The 23,406-nt window shown below is 40.4% G+C and overlaps 1 protein-coding gene across 1 annotated transcript; it reads right to left on the bottom strand.

Annotated features, from left to right (window-relative positions):
- Positions 1-8,899: 8,899 nt before the first annotated feature.
- Positions 8,900-22,513, bottom strand: LOC308105834 (uncharacterized protein; the record flags this gene model as incomplete). The annotated part of the gene is made up of 4 exons (XM_080456757.1): positions 22,443-22,513; positions 17,450-17,566; positions 14,137-14,387; positions 8,900-8,986 (listed from the first exon to the last, which is right to left on the bottom strand). The coding sequence occupies exons 2-4, from the start codon at positions 17,532-17,534 to the stop codon at positions 8,900-8,902; spliced, it is 423 nt and encodes a 140-aa protein (XP_080312883.1). The 5' UTR covers positions 17,535-17,566; positions 22,443-22,513.
- Positions 22,514-23,406: the final 893 nt, after the last annotated feature.

Here is a 23,406-nt window from a genome sequence, read left to right as displayed (position 1 = left end):
AGGAATGTTGTCACTTGTTGTAGGTGTCAGTGGTGGAAAAAGTACTCAATTTTTTAACTTAAGTAAAAGTATCAATACTGCAATGTAGAAATACTCTGTTACAAGTAAAAGTCCAGTATTAAAAGTCAAAATATACTTAAGTACTAAAAGTAAAAGTACTCCTTATGTACAATATCCCATTTCATACTTCAAAATGCTTTGAAAATAGCCGATCTACAAGCTCACAATGCCATGTGTTGCGATGCAACACATTGTGAGCTTGTAGATCTGCTATTTTCAAATAGCCATGGCTGAAGTGATTAATGTATGTTTCACTAAGTATACTAAAGTGTTCAAATAATTGTAGTGGAGTAAAAGTACAATATTTGCCTCTGAGATGTAGTGGAGTAGAAGTAAAAGTACTGAAAATTGGAAATACTCAAGTAAAGTACAAATACCTCAAAATTGCACTTAATTACAGTACTTAAGTACATGTACTTAGTTACTTTCCACCACTGGTAGGTGTAAGGGTACATTAATTAGCGTCATAATAGCAGCTGCCTTTGTCCTATCCATGATGCCCATCTCAGCAGAGGTATTGTGGCGTCTAACTCTGTCACTAAATACCAGTGATGTGGTGTTAGGTGACTGAAGGACTTGCCTTTGACGAAAATGGCAGATCTACAAGCTCACCACGAGGTGCGATGCAACGCGTTTTGAGCTTGTAGTTCGAGGCTGTTTTTGGTGTGTGTGACACCATTGTACGATGAAGCATTAATTAGGTTTTTAAAGTGGCAGGGCGATTATTGCCTTGTCTGTGAGAAGTTGTGATGAATTATTGGCCATAGTATTGTCACCTTCTTAAACTAATGGCATAAGTAATTTTTTGAGGAAAATGATATTTTTGCCTAAGTCAGCTCCTCATGACACTGGTCACCTCTGGTAAAATGGCCTATCTCCTAATTGAAAAGGATCATGCTGTTCCCTCCTGATGGCAACTTTTATCCTTTTAAGCTTTAGTTATTAAGAGCATGTGGGTGCCTTCACTACTATTGTTTCATTGTTGTTCATATATACACCCAAAGAAAATACATTATTACCCTATGAAATCATTATAGCCCTGTTAGTAATATATTCTTAGAAGTACAGTTATGGTGATAAATATTATCTATTCGCCTAGCGGAACTCTGTGTGTTATCTCCCAGTAGACAAAATTCACTCCCACTCTCACTGTGAGAAAGAGAGGATTACAATGGTATAAGCATCTACTTTTTAGGGAAGTTGTGCTTGCATTCCATAGGTGCGAGGCACTCGGTCTGTGGGATCCAAGGTCGTCATTCAACCCGTAAATCAGCCAGGGGGGGGCCACTTGCCCACCCTGATGAAGAAACCCTGGTGGACCAACAGCGATCAGCCAGGGGGGGGCCACTTGCCCACCCTGAGGAAGAAACCCTGGTGGACCAACAGCGACTTCTTCTGATAACTTTTATTATAACATGTATAGGATATTATAATAAGGCTCAAGGGAGAGGTAGCGAGGCTCAGACCTGATGAACTGAACTCGAAGCAACTTGTTGCCGCTAAGGACAGTTAGTTAGTGGGAGCCCAGAGATCTCTGTTAAGTACATTTCTATATTCAATCTGTAATTACTTTAACTGACTGCTTTATTATTAAATACACTTAATTTTAACAGTCTTGTCTGCTCTTAATTGCACAATTTGTCTGTTGTCTTAGCCCAGTCTCCGAACACTCCCCTTTTAGTATAATGGCCTATCTCCCTAGTGTGACTTAGGCCAAAATAGGCCATTTCTTTTGGCCTAAGTCACATGGTTTTGTGACTTAGGCCAAAATAATTACCTAAGTCTGGAGTAAATCAAATCATTTGGCCTAAGTCAGGTTAATCATATTTAAACTTATCTAAATCTCTTACGTTACTTAACTGACAGACAGTGTTATTTTTATGTTAATAGTCATAATTTGTTATAAACGTTTTGGGTGAAATTATTAAGAAATATCAAATAGTTTTGTTTTGGATCAGTTTTTTTTTCTTTTTCTGAAAAACTTGAAAAAATTACATAGGCCATTAGTTTAAGAAAAAAAAAATTGCCAACCTTTTGTGTAAAACGTTTGCCAAACTTTTGTCAAATTTGCCAAAAACTACCATTAATAACAGGGGTGAGACAAACAACAGGGGTGAGACAAGGTTGCGTTATGTCTGCATTGCTCTTCAACCTGGTCATAGACTGGGTGATGAGAAGAACCACCGAAGACAAACAAAGAGGAATCAGATGGACTCTCTTCTCACAATTGGAAGATCTCGACTTTGCAGACGACTTGGCTTTGTTCTCTCACACACACCAGCAGTTGCAGGAGAAAACATGTCGTATGAACACCTTTGCAAAACAAGTAGGTCTGAAGATCAACCAGAAGAAGACAGAGCTGATGATGCTGAACATCCCAAACCCCTCACCAATACAAATAGATGGAATAAACCTACCCATAACAGATCATTTCACATATCTGGGCAGCGTTGTCAGTCATGATGGAGGTGCAGACAGAGACATCACAAGCAGACTCAGCAAGGCCAGAAACACTTTACAGAGGCTTAACAACGTCTGGAAGTCGGCCCAGTACAGCACCAACACCAAGCTGAGACTGTACCAGAGCTGCGTCCTGTCTACCCTGCTATATGGTTCTGAATGTTGGAGAACGACAGAAAATGATCTCCACAAACTGTCAACCTTCCACACCAAAAGCCTACGGAAAATACAGCGAATATTATGGCCCAAAACCATCTCCAACCAACACCTTCTTAGCCTGTGTAAACAGGACAACATGGCTACCATCCTTATAAGAAGGCGGTGGAAATGGATTGGACATGTAATCCGTAGAGAGCAGGACAACATCACCCAAACTGCCCTTCACTGGACACCAGACGGAAAACGTAAGAGAGGCCGACCCAAGAACACCTGGCGTAGGACAGTGGAGGGAGAGCTGAAGAACCTGCATCACACCTGGGGTTCTATAAAGACGCTGGCCCAGAACAGACAGGAGTGGAGATCCTTTGTTGCTGCCCTACATGCCAGCCGGCATAAAGGGCAGTAAGTAAGTAAGTAACCATTAATAAAAAAGGATCAATTGTAGGATCCACAAGGAACTTGATCGATAAGAGGATCCACATTTCTAATTAATGCATTTATAAATGTATTAACTGTCCCCATCTACACTGTGATAATGTTATTTATGTCGCGACGCGTTGTGAGCTTGTAGAGCTGCTATTTTCAAACATTGTATACTTTTACTTTAGGTACTTTTAAAGTACATTTTTATAGTTTGATACCAATATTGTTATATTTTATATTTTAATACTTTTACTCAAGTCAATTATCCAGACTTTTACTTGTGTAACAGGGTATTTCTATATTGCAGTTACTTAATGCAGTATTGATACTTTTTTTCTTCTTTTTCCAGGGGGTCCCTGGCTAAATTATTGATAATTGTATGGATAATCTGATTATTAATTCATTGATTCTTGAATTATAAGGAGGTGAGATAGTTGTAGGCTACCTGAGGTCATGTGGCCACAGCTGTTTTCATAGAAATACTCTCAATGCACTGTAAAGTGCTGTCATTATGTTGATATGTAATACGTTTTTATAGCAACCAAACTAGTAACACTGCCAAGGCATCTGCATTACAGTTGCTGCCAACAACATACATTAATACATACCATACTTCCATAACTATTAATACATTATTTCAGTGAATCTCAAACATTTTCATGTCCAGAACCCCCAACTTGTATTTGGCCCCTAGAAAATATTTGTGAGCTTGTAGATCGGCTGTTTTCAAAAAGCTGAATTATAAAATAAAGTGGTTAAACTGAATTTGATTCTATATTAAAACCAATTTTGCTGGGGACCCCCTGGAACCCCCCGAAGGACCACCGGGGGTCCCCGGACCCCACTTTGAGAACCAGTGCACTACAGTATTACTTAACATACTTTAAAACATAAAATACCTGCTGAGATCCTGTGTCTACATAAATAGAAAATTAAAGTGTCTCAAAACAAAACTGCACTGATGGGAAATAGTTATGAATAATCTGAAAATGATCCATTCTAGACACAAGGAGAGGAAATGAAGGGGCTTTTTTTATTATGAGTATCAAAACTAAACTACTGACAGAAAATATACTAAATGATATCAAAGAGCATTTCCTCACATTCAGGTGAAATTAACCATAATCCTCCTCATGTGAACCTTCCTAGTGCCCCTTCCTTTTTTCACTCTACACACCAAAACTCTTCATCGAGAATAGCAGATCTACAAGCTTGCAACGTGAGATGTTGTGAACTTTCTGCAGCCACAGAAACTCACCAAGATCTGACTGAAAAGAAGCTCTGGCTTCATTCATCAGCTGCTCTTTGATGTTGTCTGGAAAGAAGCTCTGGATTCCGCCCTATACCTTTAAATATGTACTACTTTATATATTTTTGAATGTTTAAATACTCACATATATATTTTCACACTTTTGTAAATGATGCTTTCATAAAGGCTAAGCCATATTAAAGGCTGGATTATTCTAAAGCTCTGTCAGACACTGAGCCATGCTCAAACTAAATCTTCAATCCTAATTAATTTCTAACAACAATAACAATGCTAAAGTGATCATAAATGATTTAGTAAAAACAAAGAATGCATTACTGCTCTGTTATCACTGTTAGTGACAAATATACCTCTTCTGTAATAACTATCTGTTTTATGCCACATAATGCTGCACTGAGATGCCACCCTGTGGTCGAGTTGGGTAACTGCACCTCAGTGGTGATCAGTCAATGATGAAAGTCATGCAAACACCAACACACTGACTTAACTGAGTCGCTTGGTTCTGGAGATAAATGGTATGAATGGAAACACATGGACCTGTAAGGGTCCATTTAGAACCCACTCAAGGAACCCTGAGGGTCCCTGGACCCCAGTTTGAGAACCACTTGCACTAAGCTCATTTCAAAGGTAGAGTTGAGCTGCTTTAAGTGTTTACTAAAAGTGGAAGCCATGCTTTCTTTATGATTCCAGGACTTCTATTGTGATCAGTATTCTTTGGATTAGGTTTAAATTTAGGTTTATGTGTAATTATTGTGAGCCTTCTTGAGTGTTCTAACGTTCTTCTATTGTGATTATAATGATTTAAATGTAATTACTTTAGATGTATGTGTAATTATTGCTGAATGTTTCAACAGTCTTCAGTTAGGAGTCTGGTGTCTTGCTCAAGGACACTTCGACAATAACCCAGGGGGGGGGGGTTGAACTGAGCACCTTCAGACTCCTAACCTGCTGCTCTACCTCCTGAGCCACTACCATAGCAAAGCATCTTCTGACATTACCAGTACAAGAAGATTTTACTCAGCCGAACAGTATAAACAGAGAGCTGAGATATTTATGTTTGCTTATATCACTATTTATCCATTTAAATGAAGAAAAAAAAAAGGTTAATCACATTAACCCTGGCATCCATAATTTGGGCCACATTAGTAATAAATGTTGACAACATTATTTTTTTGTCCCAAAATTTGTAGAAACTGATCTGTAAGCTCGCAGTGCACCGCATTGCAACACGCTGTGAGCTTGTAGATCTGCTATTTTTTGCTATTTGTAATACAAAGATTAAAGAAATATATAGGTCTTGAGTGGTAAAGAAAAGGCCTCTGTTTTTTGTTGTCTTTTACAAATGTAACCCTGAACATTAATGAATGAGAAGGTGAAAGAAAAGACATTCTCTATTATTCAGACAGTTGAGAGCTAAGTGCATCAATAACGTATTCTGATCTGCCTTTAACAATGCATTGAAGTTACTGTTGTAATGCCTTAAGGCTGCACTATATAACTTTCCTCTTCGGCCCCGGATTTGAACCCTGGTTTCCTGCGCAAGTGCTGAATGTTTTACCATTGAGCTAATAGAGCCTGCCTGCTCGCTCAGGGGATAAATTGAATCTTGACCATCAGGTCAAAATCCGTGTCAGATCCTGTGTTTAGATGAGACATGACCTTTGACACGATCTAAATGTCTCAATAGAAGACCACCAGATAAAAACACCCCAATTGTATAAGTTATTGTATTAACATACTCTACCATACAGATTGGACAACATTACATTTTATTGATTTTAAAAAGTTACATAGTACCACTTTAAAGTGTGATTGTTGCTAACCATTTCATCCATTGAAAATGTGCTGGCGTATCTCCACGACCACGCGCATGTCGTGCAGGGAATGATTATTGTATCCCTCAGAAAAACCTAGAGAACACCACTGCATGCTTGAAACGTGTAACTTGGTGCAACATTCTGTTGTGACTAGAAGATGTCTGTCTGCACAGGAAGATGCTGCTATTGGGGAGCGGCCTGCTGAAGCCTAGCCGTATAGTTTGTGTGATTGGAGCCTGAAGATCTGAGGAGGTGCCTGTTAACTACACTTACACCCCCCCCCCCCAGCGCTTGGGGGCGGGGCCAGACCAGACCGGTCTGCAGAAAACGTGATGATGTGAATTCATGCGACCGGGATTGTTTACCAGGCTATAATTATACAGCATCATAATGCATTAATATCTAACCTTATGTCATTAAATGCCTTGTGTTTTGTGATTATTTTTTATAAAGCATTATGATGAATTATTAGTGCTTATACAGTAAATAATAAATCAATAAAATGTGCTATGAGTAAAATATAATGCATTATAAGTATGTTTACAATAGCCTACATCATATAAAGTGTTACCAAAACTTAATTCTGTAATGTTATTAAGAAGTATATGTTTTTTAACTGTTGAAAATGTTAAATGTGTTCATGTAAAACGTTGTGTTTATAGAATCTTCCACAGTCTTAACAACAACGAACTGCAATACTGTCTCAACGTCACCAAGATCCTCCACTAGAGGGCACTGTTGTATCACATATAGATCTACAAAGTTCAGCTAGACTGATGTTTCAGTCAGACAGTGAACATCCTGCTGACTGATGTCAAACAGTTAGTTGTTTAAAAAGTGTAAATCAGATCAAAATGGATGCAGAAAGAACAGTCCTGCAGACATTAGAAGTCTACACTATCAATGGGAAATTAAAATGTACTTTTTTTGGTCAAATATGGAAACTGACAGTGAGATCTAACAGCTTTCATCCTGGTTTCCCTATGTTGTGCATGTCTTTATAGGCAGATGTACAAGCTCACTATGCATCGCAATGCAATGCGCTGGGTTGAGTGACCTTAGATCGGTTATTTTCACTATTTTTAAATAAAGTATAAAATAGGGTTTAAGTGATTAGAACATTTCTCTGCTTTAATAGACTCCTTGAGTTTAATCCTAATTTCATCACCAAGCCGCACGTGGTTGATGTTAGGAATCGTGGGTCACATTGCTATGGCAACCAGGCAGACTTGTTCCATGTTGTCTCTGTGATGTCTAGCACTTCATTTAAGACTTTCTACTTTATGTTATACCATTATGTAAATATAGTGTTTTAATGCTTTATGTTCACTGAAGCATAACCTCACTGTACTTATAAGGTGTGCTCCATTCAGCTCCTATCCTATATTAAAATTAAAAGTGGACGGCGGACTTAACATCCGTAACATCCGGACTTGCGAGGTGAACCGTTGTTCCGATCCGCACCAAACTACACTGTTCAGGAGTCTGCCATGACAATACTCACACCAGAGGCCACATGTAGCCAACGCATTCTGAGGCTTCAGATGTGCCTGGATAGGACGATAATCCTAATGATTGTGTATCACGATAAAAACACTCTTAACACTCTAATCTTATCCCAGAGGATAACATCTTTTGTGAAATTGTCCATCGTGTCCATCTTGACCTGAGTTTTTCCCTGTTCTTCTATTGAGACATTTAGATCGTGTCAAAGGTCATGTGTCACCTATAGACACAGGATCTGACACGCATTTTGACCTGAAGGTCAAGATTCACTTTATCCCCTGAGCAAGCAGGCAGGCTCTATTAGTATGTTAAAGATTTCAGCCCTTAAGCTGGAAACCTGGTTCAAATCCGGGGTAGAAGAGGAAAGTTACATAGTGCTGCTTTTGAGGTTAGAAAGACTGTTAATGCTATCTGGCCTGACATGATAAAAATGAAATGTGTTGTTGTTGAAACAGTCCACATGTTGTTAGAAGTCAGAGTTGACAGCAAAGTTACATAAAGACTACATAAAACTGTGGCCCCACTAAGGAGCACAACGGAAGGTGGAGTTGCCATTTTGTGTAAAGATTCCTTCCAATGCAAGCAGATATTGCATAATGTAAGGGAATAAAGAAATGGGTAAACAGAGCTAGAGTTGTGTAACATTGCAACTTCAACAAAAACATGCATGAAGCATACGGCTACCTTAAAAGAAAAGTGTATATTTCAAGAGAAGGAAGGAGAGATGACAACGGGGGATGTAGGCTATTGTATATGATTAACATTAACTGTTTGGCGAGATCCCAAACAGTCAACCAATTTGCTCCACAATTTCCTCTGCAGGAATTAATGGAATTAATACAGTGACTAGTCAAGAGCATGAATCAAACACAATAATAAATGTTACTGAACAAAATGTAACATAACCAAATTATGTAATGGTTTATTTTCTATTTCTCTCTGCTATTAGGCTATATGGAATTACGTCAGTGATTTAACCATGGAACATTTGCTTCAATTAAGAGCCAAACGCTATTCAAAGTATAATTGCTGCTATAGTAGGCTCCTACATTGTTTATGATAATTATATAGAAACACAGCAAAAGACCCAACAAGTCTGTAAACGAGCCAGCCAGCAGTCAATATAGTTGATTGGCCTCGCTACCCCGCCTAGTGTAATGCACAGTGGGGTGAAAAAAAAAAGCGAAACCGCCCCTCTCACAAAACGTTAGTGGTGGAAGCGCGGGGCTGAGGGGTACCCCTGCTGAAAGAACCAGTATGAGCCCTCATGTGTCTTTTTAAAACACTCAACAAACTGTAAAAATAAATGGAGGAAAGCCAGCACACAATAAATGTCTGTTTCACACAATTTTATTTACCTCCACCATCCACGCACAGAGCAACGGACGCGTTTCAACCTAACAGGTCTTCCTCAGCGATGTGTCAGGACAACAGGAAGTGACGTATACATAGTGTATGATGCATTCTAGTCCAAATTAATACGGGTACCAACTGTCATCACCTTGAAAGCAAACAATGAAGACTGCAAATGCAACAAGACAATTAAACATACAAATACAGTTTGTAAGATGATTGCACAGAGCCAACTCCATGTACATAAATACAGGCCACTTCAGGGCCTACTAAGTGCCGGAAAGGTTAGTCAACCTAACAAACAGTACGACAAATACAAGAATTACAAAAATACAGTGTCAAAGCTGGCTCTTTAATGACAAATAAAGGGAAAGGGAGACCAAGGTAAAAGTATAACAAATAAGGTTTATTAAATGATCCCTAACAAAAAGCAACTAAAGCATAACTGAATAAATGAAGTAACAGAACATGATAAGGATCCAATGTGGTGTGTCAGTCAATCAGCGGTGTGTAAATGTGTGTATGAGTGGAACATGTGGAACAAAGTAAAGTCAAAACCTAAAGGAACAAAGGCACATGGAGATTGAAGGGGGGCTGGTGGAAGACAGCAGGTCTCTCACGAGTGCCATGAACATGAGCTGCCTGTGTAAGCTCCTGGAGGCACCAGGTCCAGGTACCCTCCGATGCATTAAAACATTAATATTGTAATGTGTCAAAAGGCCTCCTTCCCAGGTTTTACTGTGAATTTGTTGTGATGCGCAGGGTGGGGCAGTCCTACATTCCTGCTTAACACATTCACTGCAAGGTATTATTCATCCGCTTCATCCGCTGGTGCCAGCGTTTTTTAACCTTGTTTTGACGATCTTTGGAGAGCCGCAGAAGCCACGACGTGCACACAGAGTTAAACAAAAAGTGTCTGGGGGGTGGGGGAGGGTCTCGTCTATCCATCGGAACAAAAACATGTTTACCGCGATCGGCCATTTCGTTGAAAATGGCTCTTTCACCAAAAAAGGTGCATTGGAGCTGGATGTGTTGTTCTACAAATCCTTAGCCTGGTTCCAGACGAATCTGCCTTTGCAAAATTGCATGCACTTTAGCCCTCGGCAGATTAGGTCTGGCCCCCATCCATAGAGAATGTATTTCTCTCCCGCAGAGGTTGTGTGGGACCAATCAGGGCCCAGTATCCAAATGTGGGCGGGCTTATCACCTTATTTGGAGCAATGACGTACAAGGAAGCACTGCTCTGATTGGTTTAGGTCTAACCAATAGAGTCCGTTTGGATCTTTTTGTAACCGCCCCTTGGAAAAATATCTATCGTTGATAGGGACCAGACTAATATCCACGCAGTGTGTCGTATGATATTGTCTGGCCACGCGAGGCTAACAAATCCTAATATTGGAATGGACGTAAGTGACGTTTTTTGGGATGACGTCACATTCGTCCATTCCTTCTATCAGAGTCGAGGGATCATTCCTAAGTTGCGTCCTATTGTGGAATGTTCAATTATAATTATAATTTTTTGAATTGACATAGATCTACGTCAATGGCAGTCAACGGTTCGATCTGAAAGGACGTAGATCTACGTCCTTGACAGGCAATGTGTTAACACATTCACTGCCAGGGGTTTTCTAAAACAGGCTGTAGCTTCTGCCAGCATTTTTAAGCATTCTGACCAGCCGCAGCCCGTCAATAGAGGCCGTAAGAGCGCCGCACCACCTCTAAAAATAGATCTTCCTTGAATAAATATTACTTTAAAATATATTCTATATATATTTTAAATGATCTTCCTTGAATAAATATTACTTTAAAATATATTCTATGTATATTTTAAATGATCAAACAAACAAGGTACATATTATATTGTTAATGACTATTGAGTGAAATGTATAAACTATCATAAAATGTAGATTCAACCTTTCTACTGCACCTTAACTTAATGCTTTGAACGCAACAATCTCTAAACATTGACTCGCAATGTTAGTGCGTGCGTTCGGGTTCACGTGCATTCTTCATTGCAAGAGAATGGTGCTTCCTTGGTCGCAGGTCTGCTGCGTTCAGCGCATATATATCTATACACAGAACTGTTCTGATTGCTGCTGCTCATTCCAGCTGCTGCTGAGCTTCACTTTCTATGCCTATAATGTCTATGCTGACTGAGCTATGCTTCGACGCCCGACGGGATCATCGATGTACAAGCCCACAAGGCAAGCGATAAAGCAAGTTTGTAGATCGGCGATTTTCGACAAGCGATACCGTTGTGCGTCGATAGTATTTACACCAAGCTCAGTGAGCCATGAAAAGCATCACAACTTGCTGAGTTCTCAATGGATTTACACACGGTTTGATTTGTATGATACAGGATTATGGCTTTCATACCGCTTACATAGATTGTAAACATAATATAGCTTAACTTATAAAACAAAACCACTTTTTGTCTGTTATTGCAGTGAAAGGAAATGAATCATATAATACAGCAGTATTTTATTATTAGTCAAAAAGGTACAAAAAGGTGTAGCACTTAATCAAACTTTTAGAAGGTGGCTAAGTCATATATGACTGACAATTATAGAAAAATAAAAGCCTTCCACTGAATGTGATACCTTTGTACATGTCTGCTTGATTTGTGAGAAAGAGATGCATCATAAGTAATTAATAATGAAGAATTAACATAACACAGTGTCAAATTAGAATTAGCTAAATTAGAGGGGGAAAAAAAGAAAAACCTAAAGATTGTTTTGGCGCACGCGCGCGAACCACCTTGACAATAGTCTGGGAGACTTCGCCTCAGAGCCTGGACAGCAGGGGCGCGGCCACTGCGTTATGATTTAAATCAATAGCCAATGAAGAAAAGGGGGCGGGATCCACATGCAGTGGGTGTTGCATGTAAATAGGAGCGACGGGAAGCAATTTCTCCTAAATTGCGGCCGCCATTGTTGTGTACTGCTGTTTGCCTCTCTCAGACCGGTAAGAGGTGTGTCCGCTCAGATTCTGAGCGTAAGTTACATCCCGCCCACAAATACCAGGGCTCTGGCCCAGAAGTTTCCTCGCCCCTCCCGTTTGTATGCGAGAGCTGGCGAAAACTTCTAGGAACTCAGATTACCTTGACAATAAATGACCAGCCGCCACTGATTCTGACTAATCTTTCAAGAACCACAGAATATTTATCTCCGATATGATCGATCCCCTAATGGTTGCTAATCACGGAGGGTTTCACCTTGCTTCCGTTCGCGAGCCGAAATACAGAATATTTCCCAAATACTTTAACCAGAAGTGAATGGAGCAGTAAATATTTGGATCACGTTATCTCCTGATTGTATTTGAGAAAAAATAAATAAATATATGCAGGGAATGTGTTAACACACGTATCCATATGAATGTGTTTGAAATGTATTAATTCTAAGACTTTGGACATATTCTACTAATTTGGACGAGTTAAGACCTCATTAAGACCCTTCAGAACTCACTCTTGATCACAACTTTTCCGCTGTCTGAATACGTATTTTCTTTTAGAGTAGCCCCTTTACTAAATCCTTTGCCACAAACTGTACAAAGAAAGGGCTTTTCCCCATTATGAGTCCTCATGTGTTCTTCTAGATAACCCTTTCAGCTACAGCCTTTGCCACAAACTGTACAAGCAATGGGCTTTTCCCCTCCATGAGTCCTCATGTGCTCATTTCGCTCACCACTATTATCAAAGCCTTTATCACAAACTGTGCAAGTCGATGGCTTTTTCCCTGAATGTAAACTCATGTGTTAGAGCAGCCCTTACACCAAAGCCTTTGTCACAAACTAAATAAATGTTTTTCCCATGTATGGGTTATCGTGTGTTTTTAATGTGTCCTTTCGTCTGCAGGTAAAGGGCTTTTCCCCTGTATGTGTCCTCATGTGTTTATTTAGACCAGTTCTCGCACCAAAACCTTTGCCACAAACTGTACACAGAAAGGGCTTTTCCCCTGTATGAGTCCTCATATGTTCTTCTAGATGACTCTTTTGACTGCAGCCTTTCCCACACACTGTACACTTAATGGGCTTTTCCCCTGTATGAGTACTCATGTGCTGTTTTAGCTCCCCACTGTGAACACAGCCTTTGCCACACACTGAGCAAGTATACGGCTTTTCTCCCGTATGGGTAGTGATATGTCTTTTTAGCACAGCCCTTGCACTAAAGCCTTTGCCACACACTGTACAAGTAAAGGGCTTTTCCCCTGTATGAGTCCTCATGTGCTCTTTTAGATAACTCATGTGACTCCAGCCTTTGCCACAAATTGTACACGTAATGGGCTTTTCCCCTGTATGAGTACTCATGTGCTGTTTAAGCTCACCACTGTGAACACAGCCTTTCCCACAAACTGTGCAAGTAAACGGCTCTCCTGTATGGGTACTCATGTGTTTTTTTAGAACAGCCCTTGCACTAAAGCCTTTGCCACAAACTGTACACAGAAAGGGCTTTTCCCCTGTATGAGTCCTCATGTGTTCTTCTAGATGACTCTTTTGAGTACAGCCTTTACCACAAACTGTACACGTAATGGGCTTCTCCCCTGAATGAGTACTCATGTGCCGTTTTAGCTCACCACTGTGAACACAGCCTTTGCCACAAACTGTGCAAGTATATGGCCTTTCCCCTGTATGGTTACTCATGTGTCTTTTTAGAACAGACCTTGCACCAAAACCTTTGCCACAAACTGTACAAGTAAAGGGCTTTTCCCCTGTATGAGTCCTCGTGTGCTCTTTTAGATAACTCATGCGACTCCAGCCTTTGCCACAGACAGTACATGTAAAGGGTTTTTCCCCCGTGTGGATCATTGTGTGTCTTTTCAGATGTCCCTTTAGATTAAACTTTTTGCCACACACTGTACAACAAAAGCTTTTCTTCTCTGTGTGACCCCTCATGGAGTGAGTTTGTTTTGACGATTTCAGGTCCTGGGACAGCTTGTTGCTCAAAGACAAGTTTGTTCCTTTCACAAATACATTCAGTTTGTTTAAATCTGACTGACCTTCGCTGGTCTCCTCCCAATCATCACTGTCTTCAGTATCAGATTCAGAACAGCGTGAAGAGAGGAGCTGGTCATCACTAGTTGGTTGTGATGGTACCCAGTACTCTACATAAGCTTGTGTTTTCATGTGTTCAGTTAAGGTGCTGACTACAGGCCCTGTCTCTCGGCTTTCATAATCGTCATTCTCTACTGCGAGTAATGTCAACGTTGACCCATCAGCCTCCTCTGGTCTTTGAAGTAGATCCTCCTGTTCCTCTTTAATCTGTGGAGGCTCTGGTTCCTCCTGGACCAGACTGGAGCTCCTCTCCGCTTCAGGGGAAACCTCTTTAGATACAGGGACGTGAAAGTCTAGGCAAAATATAAAAAGAGAGGGGTAAAAAAATACATTAAAAGTTTGAACTGTTTCCTGATTTAGAGCTAAATAAATGTAATACATTTCTAAATCATAACTGGGATGAAAGTGGATTTTAGATAGTCATTGAATACCAGCTGTGTCATCTTTCAAATGTTTCCCCCTTTTTTTCTCCTCCGGATGAGCGCATGCATCGCATACACAGAAAGTTAAAAAGTTAATTAAAATGTATTTTCGATCCACAATTTTAATCGTTACACCCCTAGTTTCATTTAAAGTGAATTGACACAACTAGGAAGAAAGCTTACCTTTTTATAATATATCTTTTTAAATAGCATTCGTTGTGGTACAATGGACCACAAAGGAAACAAGCCTCTCTTTGAACGGATTATCTCCCCCGTGCAACTCAACCAAGTTATGTAGCTTCAGACCTCATTTGACCTCAATGCAAACTCTCTCTAAGAGCTGATAATGTGCTGTCCTGGAAGTAGATCTGTAACTTTTTGGAAGCTGTTGAGGTACTTATGACCAGTAAGATGGTCTATAGCTTTTTGGAAGCTGTTGAGGTACTTATGACCAGTAAGATGGTTATACATTATAATTTAGAAGACAGACCAGTGGGCAGGCATATACAGATAATCGTGATTTTTCAGTTCTGGTTGCTATTCATTTTGAACAAGTCATCAGTTGGTCACAACGTTGTTCAAATGTGTGTCACCACCTTGTTCTGTGTAGAACATAGTGTGGTGTGACTGTGGGTCCATAACCTGGTGTTTGAGCTGTGGAACCTTCTCCCAGTTTCAGTCCGTGAAGCAGACACACTCTATATTTAAGACTAGATTAAAAACCTTTTATGATGAAGCCTATGGCTGAAGAAACACTTGACTGCATGGCAGTGGAAGTGTATAGATGTAGATAGATGCCAGCTCATTGTTGACCCGGCATCCCATAGTGTGTATAGTTTCAATGTACAGGCTGATGTTAGGTTCTTGGTTTACGTATGTATTAGTTATTGTTGGACTATTGGTTTGCTTGTGTAGTACTGCTTTGTTATTGGATTACTACTATGTATTTGATGTATTATTGATGTACTGCGATGTATTATGATGTACGATCTTGTGTCCTTGGTTACTGTAAATCGCTGTGGATTAAGAGCGTCTGCTAAATGCCTAAATTGTAATTGTAGTGTTTCTCAGTACTCAGTCACCCCTATAGTAGGCTGCACTAGCCTTCCTGCTTTCGTGTATAGAGGGGCGGGTTTAAAATCGGCGCAGAGAGAATGCACCCGATCCCATTGGTTCACCGATCTGTCCGTCAGCCCCAGCCCCGTCAACACAACATTACGAGCGACGCCCACTGCACTCTGGTTGGCTGGGGAAATTAAACACTTCCTATACCGGGTACACCGATGCACTGGTCCAGGCTTTTATTTTTTAGCAAAACTAAACAATAAAAGCCTGGAGATCGAGGCTACCCCTATAGTCATCCTCTCCTCTCTCCCTCCCCACCTCCCTCCTCCCCCTCCCCTCTTCCTTACATCCCGTCCTCTCTCTTCTCCCCCTCCCTTTGGTTGTGTGAGTTCGTGTCCCATCGGTGTAATTGTAATTAACACTGTACAGACTCACGCTGTACGGACTCCAGTAAAGCCTGCCACGAATTCCACATCCGGGGACCTACTCCCTGGAGTTTCTTTTATCTCCCACTTCGCAGTTCCATGAACTGTTATTACGGACCCCCAGCTGCAGATCAAGAGTGTGACTGCGGACCGGGCCTCTCCATGGAGCACGACCGTGGATTTCTACTACATTACACTAAACTGTAACTTATCTTAACATTCTTATATATTACCATTATATACAGTATAAACATTGTTGTATTATATTATCATATACTATATTTGCTACTATTGTTATTGCTACTACTTTTATCTCTCTCTCTCTCTGTCTCCTCTGTCTCTCTCTCTCTCTCTCGCTCTCTCTCTTCTTTCCCCCCGACATGGTCGAGGCAGAAGGCCGCCCACCCTAGAGCCTGGGTCTGCCTGACGTTTTTTCCAGTTAAGGGGGAGTTTTTCGTTGCCACTGTCGCAAAATTGCTTGCTTAGGGTGGGACTGTCGGGTCTCTTCTCTACATGTAAAGTGTCTTGAGACAACATGTTGTGATTTGACACTTTAATAAAATTGAATTGGTCAGATAATCCTCATAGCTGTGTCAGCAAAGACAGATAACATGTGTGGGACACTGATTTTAGTTTGTGTCGTGGTGAATCGATTGTCGTGAGTCGCCATAAATTACAATTAGTGGCCAAAATGTATTTTGGATCTCTGTGTGTCCCTGCTGGTGTAGAATGGGTGAAATAAGACTCCACCGTCTTTGTGTGTATTTGCTCTGGCAGTGTACAGAACCAATTAGACCCAGCAGTCTTTCCTTTTACCTAAGATTAGGGTGCACCTTATGCAACAAGTTCTCTCCCTGGAGGCGAAGAGATCGGGCATGGCGGTACTGGACCAATCCCAGATCTCGTGCACAAGTTGTGGATGGAGCCTTCAGCCAGGCACAACCTCAAGGTCATCCTGGCCCTCAACTGGAATAAGCGAGCCCTGAGGAGGGTGGCCTGTCTCACTGGAGTAAGAGATAGAGTCCCTGCTTTGGCATCTAAGACATGCCCAGGAACTCTGTGGACTATGAGAGTTGAAGCCTGCTATCCCTCTTGTCGAGGCACAGGCCTAAGTGCTCCAAGTGGTGCAGGAGCCGGGCCACATTGTTGTGGCACTGCTCCTCTGAGCGAGCACACACCAGCTAGTCATCTAATTTAGGATGCGAAAGCCCTCCCGTCGCCAAGGTCCCAAGACTGCGTCCAAGCACCTCACACCATTACGTGCAGGGGGCTAGAGATATGCAGAATGGGAGGAAATCAGCACGGCCTGACACGGCCCAGGAGTCTTTACATAATCGAAACCCAGCTAAATAGTGGCCCACTTTCACCCCTGGTGATCGACCTACAACACAACACAATAAAATGAATAAAGAGAGAGAGAGAGAGAGAGAGCTTGACACTTACTGAGATCCAGGTGGTCTTCAGGTACGAGTTTAAGGTGGTCTTCAGGTTCCTGTTCAATAGAAACCGTCCTGGCTGGAGAACTCATCTTCACCTGTAGGCTGGACGCCACAGAATGGTCTAAAAAGAAGGAGAAGAATAAGGACTTTAATAATAAGGACTTTGATTTGACATGAATAAGGACTTTAATAACAACAATAAAATACAAATAAAAGACAGCTGTATCACTACTAGTGGTTCGGGGCGCGCCCCTCGCCCCTATCCGCTGCGCGGGGCTGTGTGTTTGCTTGTCCCTTCGTGTCCCTCTCATAATAATCCATATTTTGAAAATATGTAATATTATGAAATGTGAAAAGGTGCAATAACGTTGTGAATACGTGAGATAACATAATATAGACGAAAGTGCAGGAGAGGAAGTTAGCAGTTTATTTGCATGAAAGGGAAAGAAGATTTTGTATTTGTAAGAAAGTAAGTTAGGAGTGAAATGGTATGGAAGACAGTTGCAACGTTGTGTGGTTGGACACATTGTCATGGCAGGGGCTGCAGAAGAGGAGACACAGAGAAGGCAGGAATCAACCACACAATGTGACATATCCACCAGGGATGCACTAATTATGCCTTATCAGGGCTCAACATTTTTATATACTTTTACATTCTTAACTCAATCAGTACCATTGACGTGTTTTTCCGCATAGGCCCAACGTGCCAAAGACGTGTTTGACGTGTTTTTAAAACAAAATGTTTTTCTTTTTTGGGGAAAAACGTTCAGAAGCCAAGATATCGTGATCCGAAGATTTGCTGCTTCATTCTCTTCTTGGTTAACTTATCACTTAGAAAGGCTGTATCTCGGCTCCTGTTTTTTACTATGTATTTTTGGCCGAGACATGCGATTTTCAAAGGCGTATAAAATTGAATGGGGAGTTCACAATGATTTCACAATGATTTTTTTTTCTTTCGCAGAAGCACAGTGAAACCCGCTGTGACTAGCAACCATCAGGGGATCGATCATACTGGAGATACATATTCTGTGACTACTTGAAAAAGGTAAGAAAATAAAAAAATTGCTGGCACAGAACACAATTATTTTTTGACTTAATTGGCACTGAATGAGTTAATGTTTATTAAGTTATACATTAATTGCAATGTAAGCAACTTGTTTTTTGCCATAATGTTTGCATAGAGGGAGAATTCAGCCAGGTTTATACTTGGTCATACGACGTGATTCGATCTACAAACCCACAACACCTCCTTGGGCATAAATCAGGCACTGTCAGTAAAGCTACACAGCTAATATATCTCTGCTGTCCGGCAGAAACCAGCTGAAAAAATAAAAACATTTTCAGGAAATGACAAAAACAAAACAAAAAGTGTAGTTAGGAGTTTTTTGTTATTTTTTCATCATTGATGAGAACAGCTGAATGGCCCTCCAAGCTCACCATGAGGTTGGAGGTCAAAAGGGGTGGAGCCTGGAGTCAGCAAAACCAGCTAACTCCACCCCCCCCCCCTTTGGTGGACTTAGCTGGTTTAGCAGAAAGTTTGAGAATCCAATGGAATTAGCTGGTTTTGTCAGAAGCGCTGTTTAATACTTTGCATTGGTGCAATATTTTTTTAATCAACACAGACGTAAAGGGTGTTCAATAGCAAAAAAAAATGCAAAAGCGGAAAAATGTACTTAGCTGGTTTCTGTCGGACAGCATTATATATCTATCTATATATATGCAATCTATCTGTTGCGGTAAAAACATTAACATGCATATCTTTAAAACTGCTATTTATCTAAAACAGTCTGACTAAAGCTGCGCTCATGTCTGGATTGTCAGAACTTTACTATACCTTGTACAAATTAAAGTTGGAAGATGTAGTGAATATATTGGATGAGTTCAATCGTCAGTTGTTTTTAATTGGGCGATTTATTGGCCGATATTTTTTATTTTATTTTACTAAATGTAATGGTCTGTTCCTCGAGAATTCACCTCTTCAAATGTAGCCAAATTAAATGTAAAGCACAATAATCAATTTGGGTTATTCTAATAATGATTATAAGGCACATTCTTGTTAAACCTATTTCCGACGAGTCTAGGCTACAAAACATAGCCCCCGGTAGCCTACTGGAATGGAGCGGAGGAGAGAGGGAATAGCTTCTGCTTTCCAAGTTTTATCAGCTACTGTACGTGAGAGCAAAGCCTTGTTTATATTTTGACGAGCCGTAAAAAATGAAAATGAAACGCATCTACAGCTGCAGTTTCTGCAAATTGTAGTTGCGCATTGCAAGCGTGACAACGCATGAACGGATGTTCCCCGGTCTCATTAGATCCTGCAAGCCGCGGACACGACTCTTTGTGAGCTTGTAGATCTGCTATGTTTGACATGCGACCCAAAGTATAAATCGAGCTTGAGGACTGGAAAGCGGTTCTCACATTCATTGCTTTTCTAGCACGAATATATCGTCAAATTAAATGCAATATATTGATATAACAGTAGAGTACAGGTTGACATTTTCACATATCTTGGACTCACTTTGGACAATAGGCTTAGGTTATCACGTTTTCAGCAAAGACTTAATGTAATCCATAAGTTACGCTCATTATCTGTTGCCCCTCATCTTCTGTTATTACTCTACAAAAACAAACACTAGAAGTTTTTAGTATAACCCATATTGCTTAATTTGCTTCCAAGATTATGAAACTTCCCACACCTTCTGATATGAACAATAAGGCCATCACGCACTTAGCACTTACAATAACAGATAACAGATCTACTGTGACCTTGTAGATCGGCTATTTTCAAACAGCCGATATATACGGTATATAGGTTTAAAGTGCTTATCGCTTCTTTTTGGGCTTGTTTTCCTAGACATGGTTGCTTATTTCCCTCACAAAATCTGGCAACACTGGCGGCAGTGGCTCAGGAGCAGCCGCATGGGAATCGTAAGGTTCCTGGTTCGATCCGGGGCTCCAACTGAATAACACAGTTGAACTGTGTTACTGATGTGGCATAGCTTGGTTGGATAAAGGTGTTACATAAATGCACCATTTAATATCTACAGTAATGGTAATGCCACTTTTAAGACAAATAGACAATCCAAAAGTGAGCGACTGAGTGACTGTGAGCTTGTATTGTAGATCTTGTAGATCTGACTGTTAAGCCAGATTAAGATTGCAGCTTTAGCACCACACCACATCTCCTTTGTAATGTAAACTAGTGGTGGGAAAAAAACGTTCACTGACGGCAATGATCCGTTCAAATGATTCGTTCACGTTCTCGTTCAGTAGCGCTTCCAGTCCCGGCAGAGTGCACAGGCTACTACTGTATATGCATGCAACTGTGTTCATCTGATCCCACTGACATGTCTGCACAGAAACACAGCACGGTCGTTCACAATCTAATTGCACCAGCTTATTTGTAATATAATGATGTGTAGAAGTAATAAATAACTATAATATAGGCTATGATGTAGAGTTAGTTTTAATAGTCGATAACTATTTCCACAAATGCAATATTTTATGCAAAGCAGCCCAAGTCAGTACACTCACACGACTATCGATTTCCAACCATGTCTTTAGGGGGCCGACGACGACATGAACGAAATTGTGAACGTAGCAGTTTCAAGAAGTGAACGGGTTTGTTCACGTTCGCGGCAAAGAACTAGTTCTTATGAACGAATCGATCATGACTGACCCACCACTAATGTAAACATAGGTGGAGGTCATTGCTTCTTGCCTAACAATGTAATGTAGATGAGTGACCAACTGTCGTGTATACAAATGCGATCACCTGTGCTTTTATGAGCGATCCAGTTTAGAGGACCTTGTGTTGTGAATTGTACTTCCATGTACTGTTTCCCTGTCTTTTCTAAATAAAGTATTCAATCAATCCAGCTATCGGTAGAAAGAAAATGGATCCTTATAACTGTGGTTATAATACAACATAAATTATAATGTAATACAATGATATTAATTATGATACACTATAATGGATTATAACTGTGATTATAATACCCTATAAAGTATTATAATATGTTACAACTATGATAATTATAATACACTACAATGCATTATAACTGTGATTATAATACAATATAATCTATTACAACTATGATCCTGGTCTAAATAAAAAGTCAGTGAGTGATCAGTCATTAAGAAGTGTTTGGCCCCGTTTGGCCTAGCTCAGACCTACTCTGGAGTGGTGCCAGAATAAGCACCCATTTCAGATCCCTTTGACACCGCTAAACCCAGGGGCCAGTTGCATCACCTCACACTAAGTTCAAACTTAGCCTAGTTATAGCTTAAACACATTCAATCAAAAGGGAAAGTATCTGTGTCATTTTTAGATTTCTTAGGCTATTCAAAAATAGATCTACAAGCTCATAGCGCGGCACTCGGTGCCGCGCTATGAGCTTGTAGATCTGCTATTTTTTTTTAAATCTTGAAAATGAGTGCAAATCTTTGAATATATATATATATATATATATATATATATATATATATATATATATATATATATATATATATATTTAAAGATTTGCACACATTTTCACATAATTTTTTCACTCGGTGCCGCGCTAGCTATGAGCTTGTATATCTTCTATTTTTGAATAGCCTAAGAAATCTAAAAATGACACAGATACTTTCCCGGCTAAATGGGTTAAATGGCTATTTTAAAAGTCATTTAAGCTATAACTAGGCTAAGTTTGAACTTACTGGGAGGTGGTGCAACTGGCCCCGGTCCTTGGCGGCACAAGTAGTCGGTGTGGTGAGGTCAGTGGTGTGGTGTGCTGCCATGCCTGTGGAAATCTGTCTCTCAGGTTTAGAGACGTTAGTATTAACGCTAGCTATTGCTGCTAGCTTCCGCTAGCCGTCTGGAAAACGCCATCCATTGTAAAGAGATGCACGGATAAAGACACTAATGGGAGCAGCAGCATTAACATTTCTGTTCAACATTCATGTCAAACAATTGATGGTTTAAATGAAAATAAACAAGTTGAGTTGTGACTCACCGCTGAGTGTAAATAGTACCTCGTTTATGAGACGTTTTTCACCATGTTGATTATAGCTCAGTTCCGAGCTGTGTTCCGTGAGCAACAATAGCTTAACAACTATAAGTCTTTCGGTGGACGATCTCTTCAGAATAAGAGTACCCTCTAGACCAAAAACGAGCCATTGAAAAACGGTTCATTTGCACATTAAAACTATAAATTAAGCATTTAAACGAAGCTATACAACACATATTATGTTTCTGTGTAACAAAAACGGTTTTTAAAACATTAATAATTTATCTAAATGGATAAATGCTGTTCAAAGGAGTGCAAGGAGTGCATAGCCTATACAAATTGGACACTGGACAGGAGACGGCTGACGATGCCAACACTTCTGACATATGCACGCGTGCGGGGACACCTCCCCTACAACGCCACACTCTCAGATAAGCCGGACTCGGAGAGGTGTAAAAAAAAGTGTGGCGGACCGTCCAGTGAGGTCAGAGGTCAGAAAAGTGCTGTTTTCAGACAATAGTGGACACTGGACAGGAGACGGCTGACGATGCCAACACTTCTGACATACGCACGCGTGCAGGGACACCTCCCCTACAACGCCACACTCTCAGATAAGCTGGAGAGGTGTAGAAAAAGGTGTGGTGGACCGTCCAGTGAGGTCAGAGGTCAGAAAACATCAGAAAACATTTTAAAATAGTGTAGATCGGCTATTTTCAATTATTTAAAAATGTTTTTCAAAATAAGAAAAATGCCTCATATGATAAGGCATAAGACTGAGGGCAAAATAGGGCCCTGTGTTTTCAAAGTGGTGTTCTAATTAATGCCACCATGAATATGTCAATACCGTCCTTTCTTCTGTAATCCCATAGCTGTAATAAGTCCATTATTGGTGCCAAATCACCCACGTTTATACGTCAAGGCTAGAGCCAATACAGGCTCTAGCCTTGACGTATAAATGTGGGTGATTTGG

This window comes from Gymnoscopelus braueri (genome assembly GCF_963280865.1).
Source record: "Gymnoscopelus braueri genome assembly, chromosome: 18".
Taxonomy (NCBI): domain Eukaryota; kingdom Metazoa; phylum Chordata; class Actinopteri; order Myctophiformes; family Myctophidae; genus Gymnoscopelus; species Gymnoscopelus braueri.
The sequence above is the reverse complement of the archived record's forward strand: the minus strand, read 5'-3'. Positions and strand labels throughout refer to the sequence as shown.